The 13,168-nt window shown below is 38.2% G+C and overlaps 1 protein-coding gene and 1 non-coding gene across 2 annotated transcripts; both read right to left on the reverse strand.

Moving 5' to 3' along the window:
- Positions 1-471: 471 nt before the first annotated feature.
- Positions 472-2,582, reverse strand: LOC107487993 (UDP-glucuronate 4-epimerase 5). Its single transcript, XM_052260962.1, has 2 exons — positions 907-2,582; positions 472-758 (listed from the first exon to the last, which is right to left on the reverse strand). The coding sequence occupies exons 1-2, from the start codon at positions 2,232-2,234 to the stop codon at positions 743-745; spliced, it is 1,344 nt and encodes a 447-aa protein (XP_052116922.1). The 5' UTR covers positions 2,235-2,582; the 3' UTR covers positions 472-742.
- Positions 2,583-10,441: 7,859 nt separating this feature from the next.
- On the reverse strand, positions 10,442-10,548 carry LOC127743240 (small nucleolar RNA R71). The gene has a single exon (XR_008004632.1). It is a non-coding gene; the product is annotated as a small nucleolar RNA R71 (small nucleolar RNA).
- Between the last annotated feature and the right edge of the window lie 2,620 nt (positions 10,549-13,168).

Consider the following 13,168-nt stretch of genomic DNA (forward strand, 5'->3'; position numbering starts at 1 on the left):
TTTGAACCATTCTTGACATTTCAGAACAAGCCCAGACAATAGTGCCATGAATGACCTGATGCATGAATATTTATCATTTTAGATCTGGTCAAATAATTGAACCAAAAATTGCTGCAACCAAATGGCATAAACATCATATAGTCAGCTAAAACATGCGACACTTTAAAACCAAACAGCATTCCGAATGATGAAAACTTCACCTAATGTCACCGTTGGCTCTGTGCCCTGGCTCAAGAGTCTATAATGTAGGTTGGCACGTGAAAATTTCCAAGCTTTAACATTTGGTGTGCGGTGCTAACACATCCATGCCCAGAAGAATTCCGATTTAACAAGATTGGAGCCTCGAACAGAAATCATCGTAGCAGCAGTACTTGTAAGCAAGTCATCACCATAACACAAGTTTAACTCAGTTTAAACCAAAACCATGGCAAGTTGGCAACATGAGTTCATAATTAAGCACACACCTTCAGATTAATAGACAATGGAACAGTGTAGAACATTCTTATCGTTCAAATGCTTTGAATTCAAAAACATACAAGAAAAGAATGCACAATTAACAAACCCCAATTTGATGTCTCTAGTCAAAGACTGTACAATGCCTAAACTAAAAGGAATACAATTGAAGATGAAAATGAAGCAAAATTACAACATGATTTAAAACCAGAAAAAAAAAAAGATAGATCATCATGACGCTAGTTCTTCTTGGCTCCTAATGCAGTTGTATGAACTCTTTCAACATCAATCAAAGCCTCTGCAGCCTGCAGAACCAGATCCAAATCTTCTTCGTAAAAAACAGAAGGCATAATAAAAAAGTACACAATCGGTAAGTGGCAACAAATAAAACAATGACTCATTCATCAACCAGAAAAAACTAGAACACCACTTTAAAAGAAGAATCACCATTACCAAGCACTCTTCTTCTTGGAGCCAGGATAAAACTCAAGGTACCACTTAACAAACTTCCTTAGCCCTGTCCCCAAATCAGTAGTGGGTCTATACCCAAGCTCCTTACTCGCCAAGCTAATATTAGCATGAGTGAACCTCACATCCCCATTTCTCGGCATCGCCACTACTTTCTTCTTCGCCTTCACCTTCAGCAATCTCTCAAGAATCGCCACCAGCTCCGACACCGGAACCGGGGATGTATTCCCCAAATTAAAAACCCTCAACTGCGCCGGTTCCTTCTTCTTTCCCCCACTACCGGTACTCTTCTTCGCTGTATCCAGAGCCCCCAAGAACCCCTTCACAACATCATCAATGTAAGTAAAATCTCTAGCAACCATTCCACCATCCGGCGCCTCAAACACAGTGATCTGCTTCCCCTTCAGTATATCCTTCGTGAAGAAAAAATACGCCATGTCGGGCCTTCCCCAAGGCCCGTAAACCGTGAAGAACCTCAGGCCCGTGATTGAAAGCCCGTAGATGTGATTATAACTATGGGCTATTTCCTCCCCTGCTTTTTTCGTTGCCGCGTAGAGGCTCGCGGGCTGGTCCGTACGGTCCTTCTCGGAGAAAGGAACCTTGGAGTTGAGCCCGTACACAGAACTCGACGAGGCCCAAACCACAGCGGGCTGAGGGTTCGCTGTCTTGCATGCTTCTAGAAGGTTCACGAACCCAGCGACGTTGCTGTGGACGTAGGAGGAAGGGTTCTGCATTGCGTAGCGGACTCCAGCCTGAGCAGCCAGGTGAGCCACGTGTGTGAACGGCACGACGTCGAAGAGCTTTCGGAGGAGTGCGGCGTCGTTGATGTCGCCTTCGACGATGAACACGCCGGCGCGTTCCAGGAGGCGCTGACGGGCGCGCTTCAGGTTCGGGTCGTAATAGCGATTGAAGTTGTCGAGGCCGAGGACGCCGTCACCGCGGCGCTTGAGTGCAAGAGAAACGTGCGCTCCGACGAATCCCGCTGCGCCGGTGATGAGGACGGCGAGACTGGAAGGGGAGGCACGGCGCGCCGACCTGCTCACGCGCTTCTCCCAGTCGGAGCCGCCCCAGGAGGTGGCGGAGGAATTGAAAGAGTTGCCGCCAAGAGTACGGCGGCGCGGGGCAGGAGTAGTGGCTGAGGGAGGGGATAAAAGGAAGAGGAAGATGAGGAAGGCCACGACGAAGGTGGAGAAGATAGTGAGCTTGGAGAGTGAGGAATGAAGCCTCATTCGGTGGTTAATGTACGGCGATTTCTCTGGTTTTTGCTTCCCCGGCGTGGAGGGCGCGTGATCCATCAAATTTAATTGCGACATTTTCACAAACACCTCAATTGCACACTTTCATTCAGTGCGGCAGCAGAAAAAAAAGAGGAAGAAGAAGGAGGAGGAGGAGAAGGGTTTAGAGAGTGTAGGTTAAGGGTTTATTTTTCTGTTTCAATTTTTTCTTTTTTCCCCCTAAATTTCTCTTTGCTGCGATTAGAAGCGGGGGGGTGTGTGTTTTTATTTATATCTCACGTGTGCTTCAAAAACACGCACATGGGTTTGAGTGATTCATTCTGATCCATGAGGTTAATGCTGGCATATCTCTGACTAGCAAAGATTAAGTTTAGTTTATAAATGCGTGAGATTATATGTGTTTGATTAGGGAATCGCATTAAAATTCAGAGTATACAATAATACAATAATACAATAATACAATACCATAATAGATTGGATAGTTTGAAAGTGGAATTACTGATTACTGAAATTTTCCTTTTCAATTTTTCGTCTTTGCATAATGGTCATGGAAGGTGAGCGTGAGCTGTTTCACACGGGATTACGGTAGACGAGTATTTCTCGCGTGAGTTTTATTTTTCTTTTGAAGCTAAAGTTGCTTTCAATAAATCAATGGACAGAAATTAATTTATAAATGTTTTTGTTTGGAATAAAGAGAGCGTAACACATTAAACGGGAGTATGTAGAAATCATAGTTGTCAGAACCGAACTGGTAATCGAACCGATCAGATTATTAGATTATTGAGTTATTAATTTAATCGATAAATCACTGGTTGAACCGGTTGATTCAGTATTATATAAATAAAAAATAAAAATAATCAAAAATATAAAATTTTAATTTAAAATACATATTTTTACTAATATTTAAAGAATATTAAAATATTTTAAAATAATATAGATCAGAAATAATAAGTATTTTATTATTTTTACTCTATTATAAATATTTTTATTTTGTTTTTATATTAAAATAACTATTATTTTTAAATTTCAACAATTTATTATGTTACATTTTGTTAAAATTTAATTTCCAACCGGTTCGGTTGGACCGAATTTTACCGAGTTTGACCGATTTTTACATTGGTTCGGTTGGACCGAACTTTATCGAGTTCGACCGGTTTTTACCGGTTTGCACCGGGTTTAACCAGTTCACAGCGATTTTAAACCTTATACGGTCTAAACAACAGACCGGATCGGTAAAGAGTTCGGTTCACCGGTTTTTGGTTGAACCGGTCGGTTCAGTCCGGTTCTGCTAACACTGGTAGGAACTAAAAAAATAAACAGTATAATAGGGTATAATTCGTTGTCATTTACGGCATTGTCATTAACAACCAAATGAATTAACACCACACCATTTTCTATAATTTAAAAATGGCTTATTCTTGATTCTATCAACACTTGTTTCAAAATTCTAGAATATTTTGCTATTCCGTTGCAACCAAATGTTTCAGATAACTGCAAAAAATCCTATCAACTACTTCTTTTGCTTAGAGCTATGACCAGACACTTCAATCTAACTCTCAAAAAGCTCTTTGACAGTCCGTTAAATAGCACAAGCTCTATCAGCACACGTCAAACAAGCGCAACACACCTGCCACGTAAACTCACAGTCAAGAAACAAATGATGCACAAATGCTATTTTCTTTCTACACAAAACACAAATCTTATCACTGTGATGTATAATTTCTAGCCTACTCAATCTCTCTTTAGTGTTGACCCTACCTACTAAGACAAACCATGCAAATAGTTCAACTCTTGGAGGAACCAATCCTCTCCATATGGTACTAGTGAAGCTATAGCTTGTGATGTCCTCCGAGAGAGTCTCTTTCTGCAACACATGCACAAATGAATTAGTAGAAAAAACACATGTTCTGTCAAATTTTCATATAATTGTATCCTCTCTATCGGACGATAGTTTTACTAGCCGTAATCGGTCATGAAGTTGATTGAGCAACTCTAGCTCCTACTGGAATAATCCTCTCCTCCACTGAAAGTTCCATACCCACTCTAACCCATCCCAGAACCGACAGTCCCCTATGATAGATCCTTGTTGATTTGAAACAGAGCAGAGCCTCAAAAACTATCTTTCAAAGAGCCACTTTGTAACTAATCATCCTCCCAGAATTGAATACGTCTTCCATTTCTCACTTCCATAGGCAAACCACTGATCATCATATCTCTTACCTATTGCTTTTTAATATTAAGCTGGCAAATATCTTTCTATGGGTCACCTCTTGACGGTAATGACTATTTTGACAACATTATAGTTGGATTAAAATGATTACAAGAACACAACCTTATTCAACAACAAGCAATCTTCCTTCGAAAAGTGCCACCACCATTTGACCAGAAGCGACACATTTCTGATTAATGCATCGCCCACCCCCAATCCACCTAACTTTTTCGAAGCTTGCACTATCTCCCATTTCACAAGTGGTACACCGTTATTCCCATTTTCTTTACTCCATAAAAACCTTCTCTGTAACCTAATTATCTTTTATGTGTGTTTGCAAAAGTGAAAAAATCAGCAAGTGTGCGTACGCACAAGTCCCAGCACTTGATTTCATTAATGAAACACATGGCTCGTGAATTTGGGGCGCTCTTGGCTCAATTTTAGAAGTGATGAAGCCATTTTGGAGTGCTATATGAAGGGAACTTCATCACATATCAAAAGAAGAGCTCACTAAGATATTAGGAAAATACAGTTTAACTGTGGGGAGATTTGACAAACCCCAATTTTGTGGTTATCTTGTGTTAAATTCAGGGGATTTTATCAACTTATCTCACATTTATTCAATGAAATAACATGGTTTTATGAATTTTTCCTAATTTGTGCTTAAGAGTGAAAACATGCTTTTTAGGCCTTTAATTTGATAAATTTAATTCACTTTAATTCCATTCGATGCCTTGATATGTTTGTTAAGTGATTTCAGGTTTAAAAAGGCAAAGATTGGGTTGAAGAAATGAAGAAAAAACATGCAAAAATGGAGAATTCACGAAGAAATGGGATTTTGGTAATCTGCCAACGACGCGTGTACTTGGCCCACGCGTGCGCGTGGGAAGGAAATATGCCAGTGACGCGTGTACGTGGCCCACGCGTACGCGTGATAAAGAAAGTTGCCAGTGACGTGTACGCGTGACAAGCGGCACGTGACTTCATTAAAGGTAATACGCTGGGGGTGATTTCTGAGCTCAAGGAGGCCCAAAGCCAACTGATTTCTGATGCTTTTGAACCCAAGAATTGCAAGGGAATGGGAGGTGGGGAGTAGTCATAGTTTAGTTTTTCATCATGTTTTAGGTTATAATTCTAGAGAGAGAAGCTCTCCATTTTCTCTAGAATTTAGGGTAATTTAGGTCAAATTTTCTTAGATCCAACTTTTAATTCTTGTTTTTAGTTCAAGTCTCTTTATATTTTATTGTTCTATTGTCTTAATTTTCTTAGTTTTTCTTGTTAATTTCTTATTTGCTCTCTTTTATGTTTATGAACCATTGTTGGAATTTTATTTTCATTAATGTAAATTTATGTTCCCGTGTCTTTTTATGTTTATCTTAGTTGCTATTGTTGATTTCTTGCTTATGTTAGTTATAGCTTTTTATTAATTCTTGTATTTTGTGATGTTTACTTTTATTGCACTCTAGGTGTTTGATGAAATGTTTTCACTAGTTATAGAGTAGTTTTCTTTACTCTTGGCCTAGGCTAAGGAAATTGGGTGATCTTGAGTCATTGGGTCTAATTGAATTGGTGATTTGAGAACCCTTAGTGGTTAATTTGATACCCATTAACACTAGCCTACTACTAAGTCAATTAGTAGCTAGGTTAGGACTTATGGGTTGATGTTGATCAGGCCTATTTGACTTATTTCAAGCATAAAAGTAGACTTGATGGGTTGGTACCTCATAATTATCAATATATAGTCGTTAGACAAGGATGGTGATCTCAATTTCCATGCCTTAGCCAAGAGTTCTTTTCTCTTTCTTTCTTAGTTAATTGTCATTTACTTTCTTGTTATTTACTTTTCTTGTCAATCATCAAATCAAACCCCCTTGTTTCTTCATAGCCAATAATTGAGCACTTCATTGCAATTCCTTGTGAGACGACCCGAGGTTTGAATACTTCGGTTTATTTTTATTGGGGTTTGTACTTGTGACAAACAAAATTAAAACTTTGATGGAGAGTTAATAGTTGGTTTGGAACTATGCTTACAACGAAGAAATTCTTTTTCTATTGAGAAATTCTAGACCAATAATAATTCTTACATAAAGCCTTAAATAGAAGTTAAAGAAGTTTGGAAAGCTAGAGAACCATTGAAAAGTGAAAAAAAAAAACCATTTTTCAGCAAGATAGGGGTCTCGCATACCGATGAGCGGATAATTTATACGCTTTTTGGCATTGTTTTTAGTAGGATCCAGCTACTTTTTAGTATATTTTAAGTAGTTTTTAAGCAAAATTCATATTTTTGGACTTTACTATGAGTTTGTGTATTTTTCTGTGATTTCAGGTATTTTCTGGCTGGAATTGAGGGACCTGAGCAAAAATCTGATTCAGAGGCTGAAAAAAGACTGCATATGCTGTTGGATTCTGACCCCCTGCACTCGAAATAGATTTTCTAGAGCTACAGAAGCCCAATTGATGCGCTCTCAATTGCGTTGGAAAGTAGAAATCCTAGACTTTTCAGAAATATATAATAGTTCATACTTTGTCCGAGTTTTGATGACGCAAACTGGCGTTCAAACGCCAACTCCCTACCCTATTCTGGCATTAAACACAGAAACAGGATACAAGCTAGAGTTAAACGCCCAAACTGGCATAAAAGCTGGCGTTTAACTCTAAGAAAAGTCTCTACACATGAAAGCTTCAACGCTCAGTCCAAGCACACAACAAGTGGGCCGGAAGTGGATTTCTTCATCATTTACTTATTTCTGTAAACCCTAGTAACTAGTCTAGTATAAATAGGACCTTTCACTATTATGTTAGACATCTTTGGATTATCCTTAGATCATCTTTGGAATGCTTTTCCTTAGACTTGGGGGCTGGCCATTTGGCCATGCCTGGACCTTCATCACTTATGTATTTTCAACGGTGGAGTATCTACACCTCATAAATTAAGGTGTGGAGCTCTGCTGTTCCTCGAGTATTGATGCAAAGTACTATTGTTCTTCTATTCAATTCAAGCTTATTCTTGTTCTAAGATATTCATTCGCACACAAGAACATGATGAATGTGATGATTATGTGACACTCATCACCATTCTCAATTTATGAACGCGTGCCTGACAACCACTTCTATTCTACCTGAAAACAAGCTTGAACGGATATCTCTTGGATTCCTGGCTCACGATGCATGGTTGCCTCTCCTGACAACAGAGCCTTCCATTCCGTGAGATCAGAGTCTTCGTGGTATAAGCTAGAATCAATTGGCAGCATTCTTGAGATCCGAAAAGTCTAAACCTTGTCTGTGGTATTCCGAGTAGGATCTGGGATGGGATGACTGTGACGTGCTTTAAACTCATGACTGTTAAGCGTAGTGACGGACGCAAAAGGATTACTAGATCCTATTCCAACACAAGTGAGAACCGACAAATGATTAGCCCTACGTAACCTGTAGTTGGACCATTTTCACCGAGAGGACGGGAGGTAGCCATTGACAATGGTGATGCCCGAACATACAGCTTGCCATGGAAAGGAGTATGAATGATTGAATGAAGACAGTAGGAAAGCAGAGATTCAGAAGGAATAACGCATCTCCATACGCTTATCTGAAATTCCCACCAATGAATTACATAAGTATCTCTATCTTTATTTTATGTTTATTTATCTTTTAATTATCAAAATCCTATAACCATTTTAATCCGCCTGACTGAGATTTACAAGATGACCGTAGCTTGCTTCAAGCCAACAATCTCCGTGGGATCGACCTTTACTCACGTAAGGTATTACTTGGACGACCCAGTGCACTTGCTGGTTAGTTGTGTGGAATTGTGAGGAAAGTGTTGAGATTACGATTGCGTGTGCCAAATCTTTGGTTCCGTTGTCAGAGATCACAATTTCGTGCACGAAGTTTTTGGCACCGCTGTCGGGGATTGTTCGAGTTTGGACAACTGACGGTTTATCCTGTTGCTTAGATTAGGTAATTTTCTTTTTACTTTTATTTTTACTTTTATCTTGTTCTTCTGAATTTTTAAGAACGAATTCTAGAGTTTCAGATGATGCTTTTATCATCACAGGAGCTAGTTGATTCCCATCAATTTGGCTGTTGTATGTAATGTCATGCTGAAGCTTGGCTAGCCATGTCTAATCTTTTTAGACTGAAGCTTTAGACTAACATTGCATGATTCCTGGAATTCTTATTAAAAATTTTGAGTTCCTTGTTTTCTTTTTCAAAATAATTTTCGAAAAAAAATACAAAAAAAATTATAAAATCATAAAATCAAAAAATATTTGGTGTTTCTTGTTTGAGTCTAGTGTCAATTTTTAAGTTTGGTGTCAATTGCATGTTTTAATTTTTCGAAATTTTTTTTCGAAAACTCATGCATGGTGTTCTTCATGATTTTCAAGTTGTTCTTGGTAAGTTTCCTTGTTTGATCTTTGAATTTTCTTGTTTTGTGTCTTTTCTTGTTTTTCATATGCATTTTTAGTTTGTTAGTGTCTAAGCATTAAAAATTTCTAAGTTTGGTGTCTTGCATGTGTTTCTTTCCTTAAAAATTTTTCAAAAATAAGTTCTTGATGTTCATCATGATCTTCAAAGTGTTCTTGGTGTTCATCTTGACATTCAAAGTGTTCTTGCATATTTTCTTTGTTTTGATCTTAAATTTTCATGTTTTAAGTCATTTTTGTGTTTTTCTCTCTCCTCATTAAAAATTCAAAAATAAAAAATATCTTTTCCTTATTTCTCTCATAAATTTTGAAATCTTTGGGGTGACTTAGTAAAATTTTTTTAAAATAAGTTGTTTCTTGTTAGTCAAGTCAAGATTTCAATTTCAAAAATTTATCTTTTCAAAAACTTTTTCAAAAACTTTTTCAAAATAAATCTTTTTCATTTTTTTTCCTTTGTTTTTCGAAAATTTTCAAAAATCTTTTTCAAAACTTTTCAAAATCTTTTTCTTATTTTTACTTCAAATTTTTGAAAATCTTTACTAACATTAATGTTTTGATTCAAAAATTTCAAGTTTGTGACTTGCCTATTAAGAAAGGCTCAATCTTTAAAATTCTAAAATCATATCTTTTAGTTTCTTGTTAGTCAAGTCATCAACTTTAATTTTAAAAATCAAAATTTTTTAATTTCCTTTTCAATTTTTTTTTTCAAAATAAATTTCAATCATATCTTTTTTAAATCATATCTTTTCAAACATATCTTTTTTAAATCATATCTTTTTCAAACTTTAATTTCAAAATATCTTTTTCTAACTTCAAAATTAATTTCAAAATCTTTTTCAAAATCACCTAACCACTTTTCCACCTCTAATTTTTGAAAATCACTAACCATTTTTCAAAAATAATTTTCGAAATTCTCTCCCTCTCATCTCTTTCTATTTATTTTATTTATCTACTAACACTTCTCTTTTACTCATAATTCGATCCTTCTCTTCTCTTTGTGTTCGAATTTTTCTTCTTCTCTCTTCTCATCCTTCTATTCTTCTTCTCTTCTACTCACATAAAGAAATCTCTATACTGTGACATAGAGGATTCCTCTTCTTTTCTGTTTTCTTCTTTTTCATATGAGCAGGAGCAAGGACAAGGACATTCTTGTTGAAGTAGATCCTGAACCTGAAAGGACTCTGAAGAAGAAGCTAAGAGAAGCTCAAGTACAATAATCCAGAGAAAATCTTATAGAGAATATCAAAAAAGAAGTAATGGCCGAACCCAACAACAATAACAATGCAAGGAAGATGCTTGGTGACTTTACTGCACCAAATTCCAACTTCCATGGAAGAAGCATCTCAATCCCTACCATTGGAGCAAACAATTTTGAGCTTAAGCCTCAATTAGTTTCTGTGATACAACAGAATTGTAAGTTTTACAGACTTTCATCAGAAGATCCTTTTCAGTTCTTAACTGAATTCTTACAGATCTGTGATACTGTTAAGACCAATGGAGTTGATCCTGAGGTCTACAAGCTTATGCTTTTCCCTTTTGCTGTAAGAGACAGAGCTAGAATATTGTTGGACTCTCAACCTAGAGATAGCCTGAACTCTTAGGATAAGCTGGTCACGGTTTTCTTAGCCAAATTATTTCCTCCTCAAAAGCTGAGCAAGCTTAGAGTGGATGTTCAAACCTTCAGGCAGAAAGAAGGTGAATCCCTCTATGAAGCTTGGGAAATATACAAGTAACTGACCAAAAAGTGTCCTTCTGACAGCTCTCAGAATGGACCATCCTGGATATATTCTATGATGGTCTGTCTGAATTGTCTAAGATGTCATTGGACCACTCTGCAGGTAGATCTATTCACCTGAAGAAAATGACTGCAGAAGTTCAGGAACTCATTGAGATGGTTGCAAATAACCAGTTCATGTACACCTCTGAAAGGAATCCTGTGAGTAATGAGATGCCTCAAATGAAGGGAGTTCTTGAAATTGATGCTCTGAATGCCATATTGGCTCAGAACAAATGTTGACTCAGCAAGTCAACATGATTTCCCAGAGTATGAATGGATTGCAAAATACATCCAACAGTACTAAAGAATCATCTTCTGAAGAAGAAGCCTATGATCCTGAGAACCCTGCAATGGTAGAGGTAAATTACATGGGTAAAGCCTAGGAAAATACCTATAATCCCTCATGGAGAAATCATCCAAATTTCTCATGGAAGGATCAACAAAAGCCTCAATAAGGCTTTACAAATAATAATGGTGGAAGAAATAGGTTTAGCAATGGCAAGCCTTTTCCATCATCCTCTCAGCAACAAACAGAGAATTCTGAGCAGAACTCATCTAGCTTAGCAAATATAGTCTCTGATCTATCTAAAGCCACTTTCAGTTTCATGAATGAAACAAGGTCCTCCATTAGAAACTTGGAGGCACAAGTGGGTCACCTGAGTAAAAGGGTTACTGAAACTCCTCCTAGCACTCTCCCAAGCAATACAGAAGAAAATCCCAAGAGAGAGTGCAAGGCCATAACCTTACTTAGTGTGGCCGAACCTGGAGAGAGTAAAAAGGCAGTGATTCCCAGTGAGGAAGACCTCAGGGAACGTCCACTGGCCATTAAGGAGTACCCTAATGAGGAACCAAAGGAATCTGAAACTCATATAGAGACCATAGAGATTCCTTTAAACTTCTTTTTACCATTCATGAGCTCTGATGACTATTCATCTTCTGAAGGAGATAAAGACATTGCTGAAGGGCAAGTTACCCAGTATTTAGGAGCAATCATGAAGTTGAATGCTAAGCTATTTGGTAATGAGACTTGGGAGGATGAACCTCCATTGCTCATTAATGAACTGAATACCTGGGTTCAGCAAACTTTACCTCAAAAGAAACAGGATCCTGGCAAATTCTTAATACCCTGTACCATAGGTACCATGACCTTTGAGAAGGCTCTGTGTGATCTAGGGTCAGGTATTAACCTCATACCACTCTCTGTAATGGAGAAACTAGGAATCTTTGAGGTACAAGCTGCAAGAATCTCACTAGAGATGGCAGACAAATCAATGAAACAGGCTTATGGACTAGTAGAGGACGTGCTAGTGAAGGTTGAAGGCCTTTACATCCCTGCTGAATTCATAATCTTAGACACTGGGAAGGATAAGGATGAATCCATCATCTTTGGCAGACCTTTCCTAGCCACAGCAAAAGTTATGATTGATGTTGATAGAGGAGAGTTAGTCCTTCAATTGAATGGGGACTACCTTGTATTCAAAACTCAAAGTTCTCCTTCTGAACACATGGAGAAGAAGCATGAATAGCTTATCTCAATACAAAGTCAAACAAATCCCCCACTTTCAAACTCTAATTTTGGTGTTGGGAGGCCACAACCAAACTTTAAGTTTGGTGTTGAGAGGCCACAACCAAACTCTAAGTTTGGTGTTGAGAAGCCACAACCATGCTCTGATTATCTGTGAGGCTCCATGAGAGCCCACTGTCAAGCTATTGACATTAAAGAAGCGCTTATTGGGAGGCAACCCAATTTTATCTATGTTATTTTATGTTTTTTTAGGTTGATGATCATGTGGAGTCATAAAAACAACTGTAAAAATCAAAGCAAATTCAAAAATAGCACACCTTGGAGGAGGAACTTAAACGCCAGTAAGAGTAGCAGAATGGGCGTTAAACGCCCAGTTTGGCACCATTCTGGGCGTTTAACGCCAAAAATGGGCACCAGACTGGCGTTTAACGCCAGAACAGACCACCAAGTTGGCGTTAAACGCCAGAAACAAGCAACAGCTTGGCGTTAAACGCAAGGAAAGGTATAAAAGCTGGCGTTCAACGCCAGAAACAGGCAGCAGTCTGGCGTTAAATGCCAGTATTGCATATAGAGGGCATTTACACGCCTAAATGGTGCAGTGATGTGAAATTCTTGACACCTCAGGATCTATGGACCCCACAGGATCCCCACCTACCCCACCTCTCTCTGTCTCCCCCCCTCACACATCTCTTTAACACTCTACCCAAAACACCATGCACCTATCAAATCCTATCATGTTCCCTATATTCTCTTCACCAATCACCTCCATCCCTCTTCCCTAAAAACCCTACCTACCTCACTTTTCAAATTCAAACACTTTTCCCTCCCAAACCCACCCAATTCCATTTGGCCACTCTCCCTCTCTTTTCCTATAAATACCCCTCTTCACTCCTTCATTTTCACACATCACAAACACTCTCCTACCCCCTTGGCCAAACCTATCTCTCCCTCCATCTCCTCCATTTTCTTCTTCTTCCCTTTCTTTCTTTCTTCTTTTGCTCGAGGACGAGGAAACCTTTTAAGTTTGATGTGGTAAAAGCATTACTTTTTGTTTTTCCATAATCATTTATGGCACCTAAG

This window comes from Arachis duranensis, chromosome 1 (assembly GCF_000817695.3).
Source record: "Arachis duranensis cultivar V14167 chromosome 1, aradu.V14167.gnm2.J7QH, whole genome shotgun sequence".
NCBI classification, from domain to species: Eukaryota; Viridiplantae; Streptophyta; class Magnoliopsida; order Fabales; family Fabaceae; genus Arachis; species Arachis duranensis.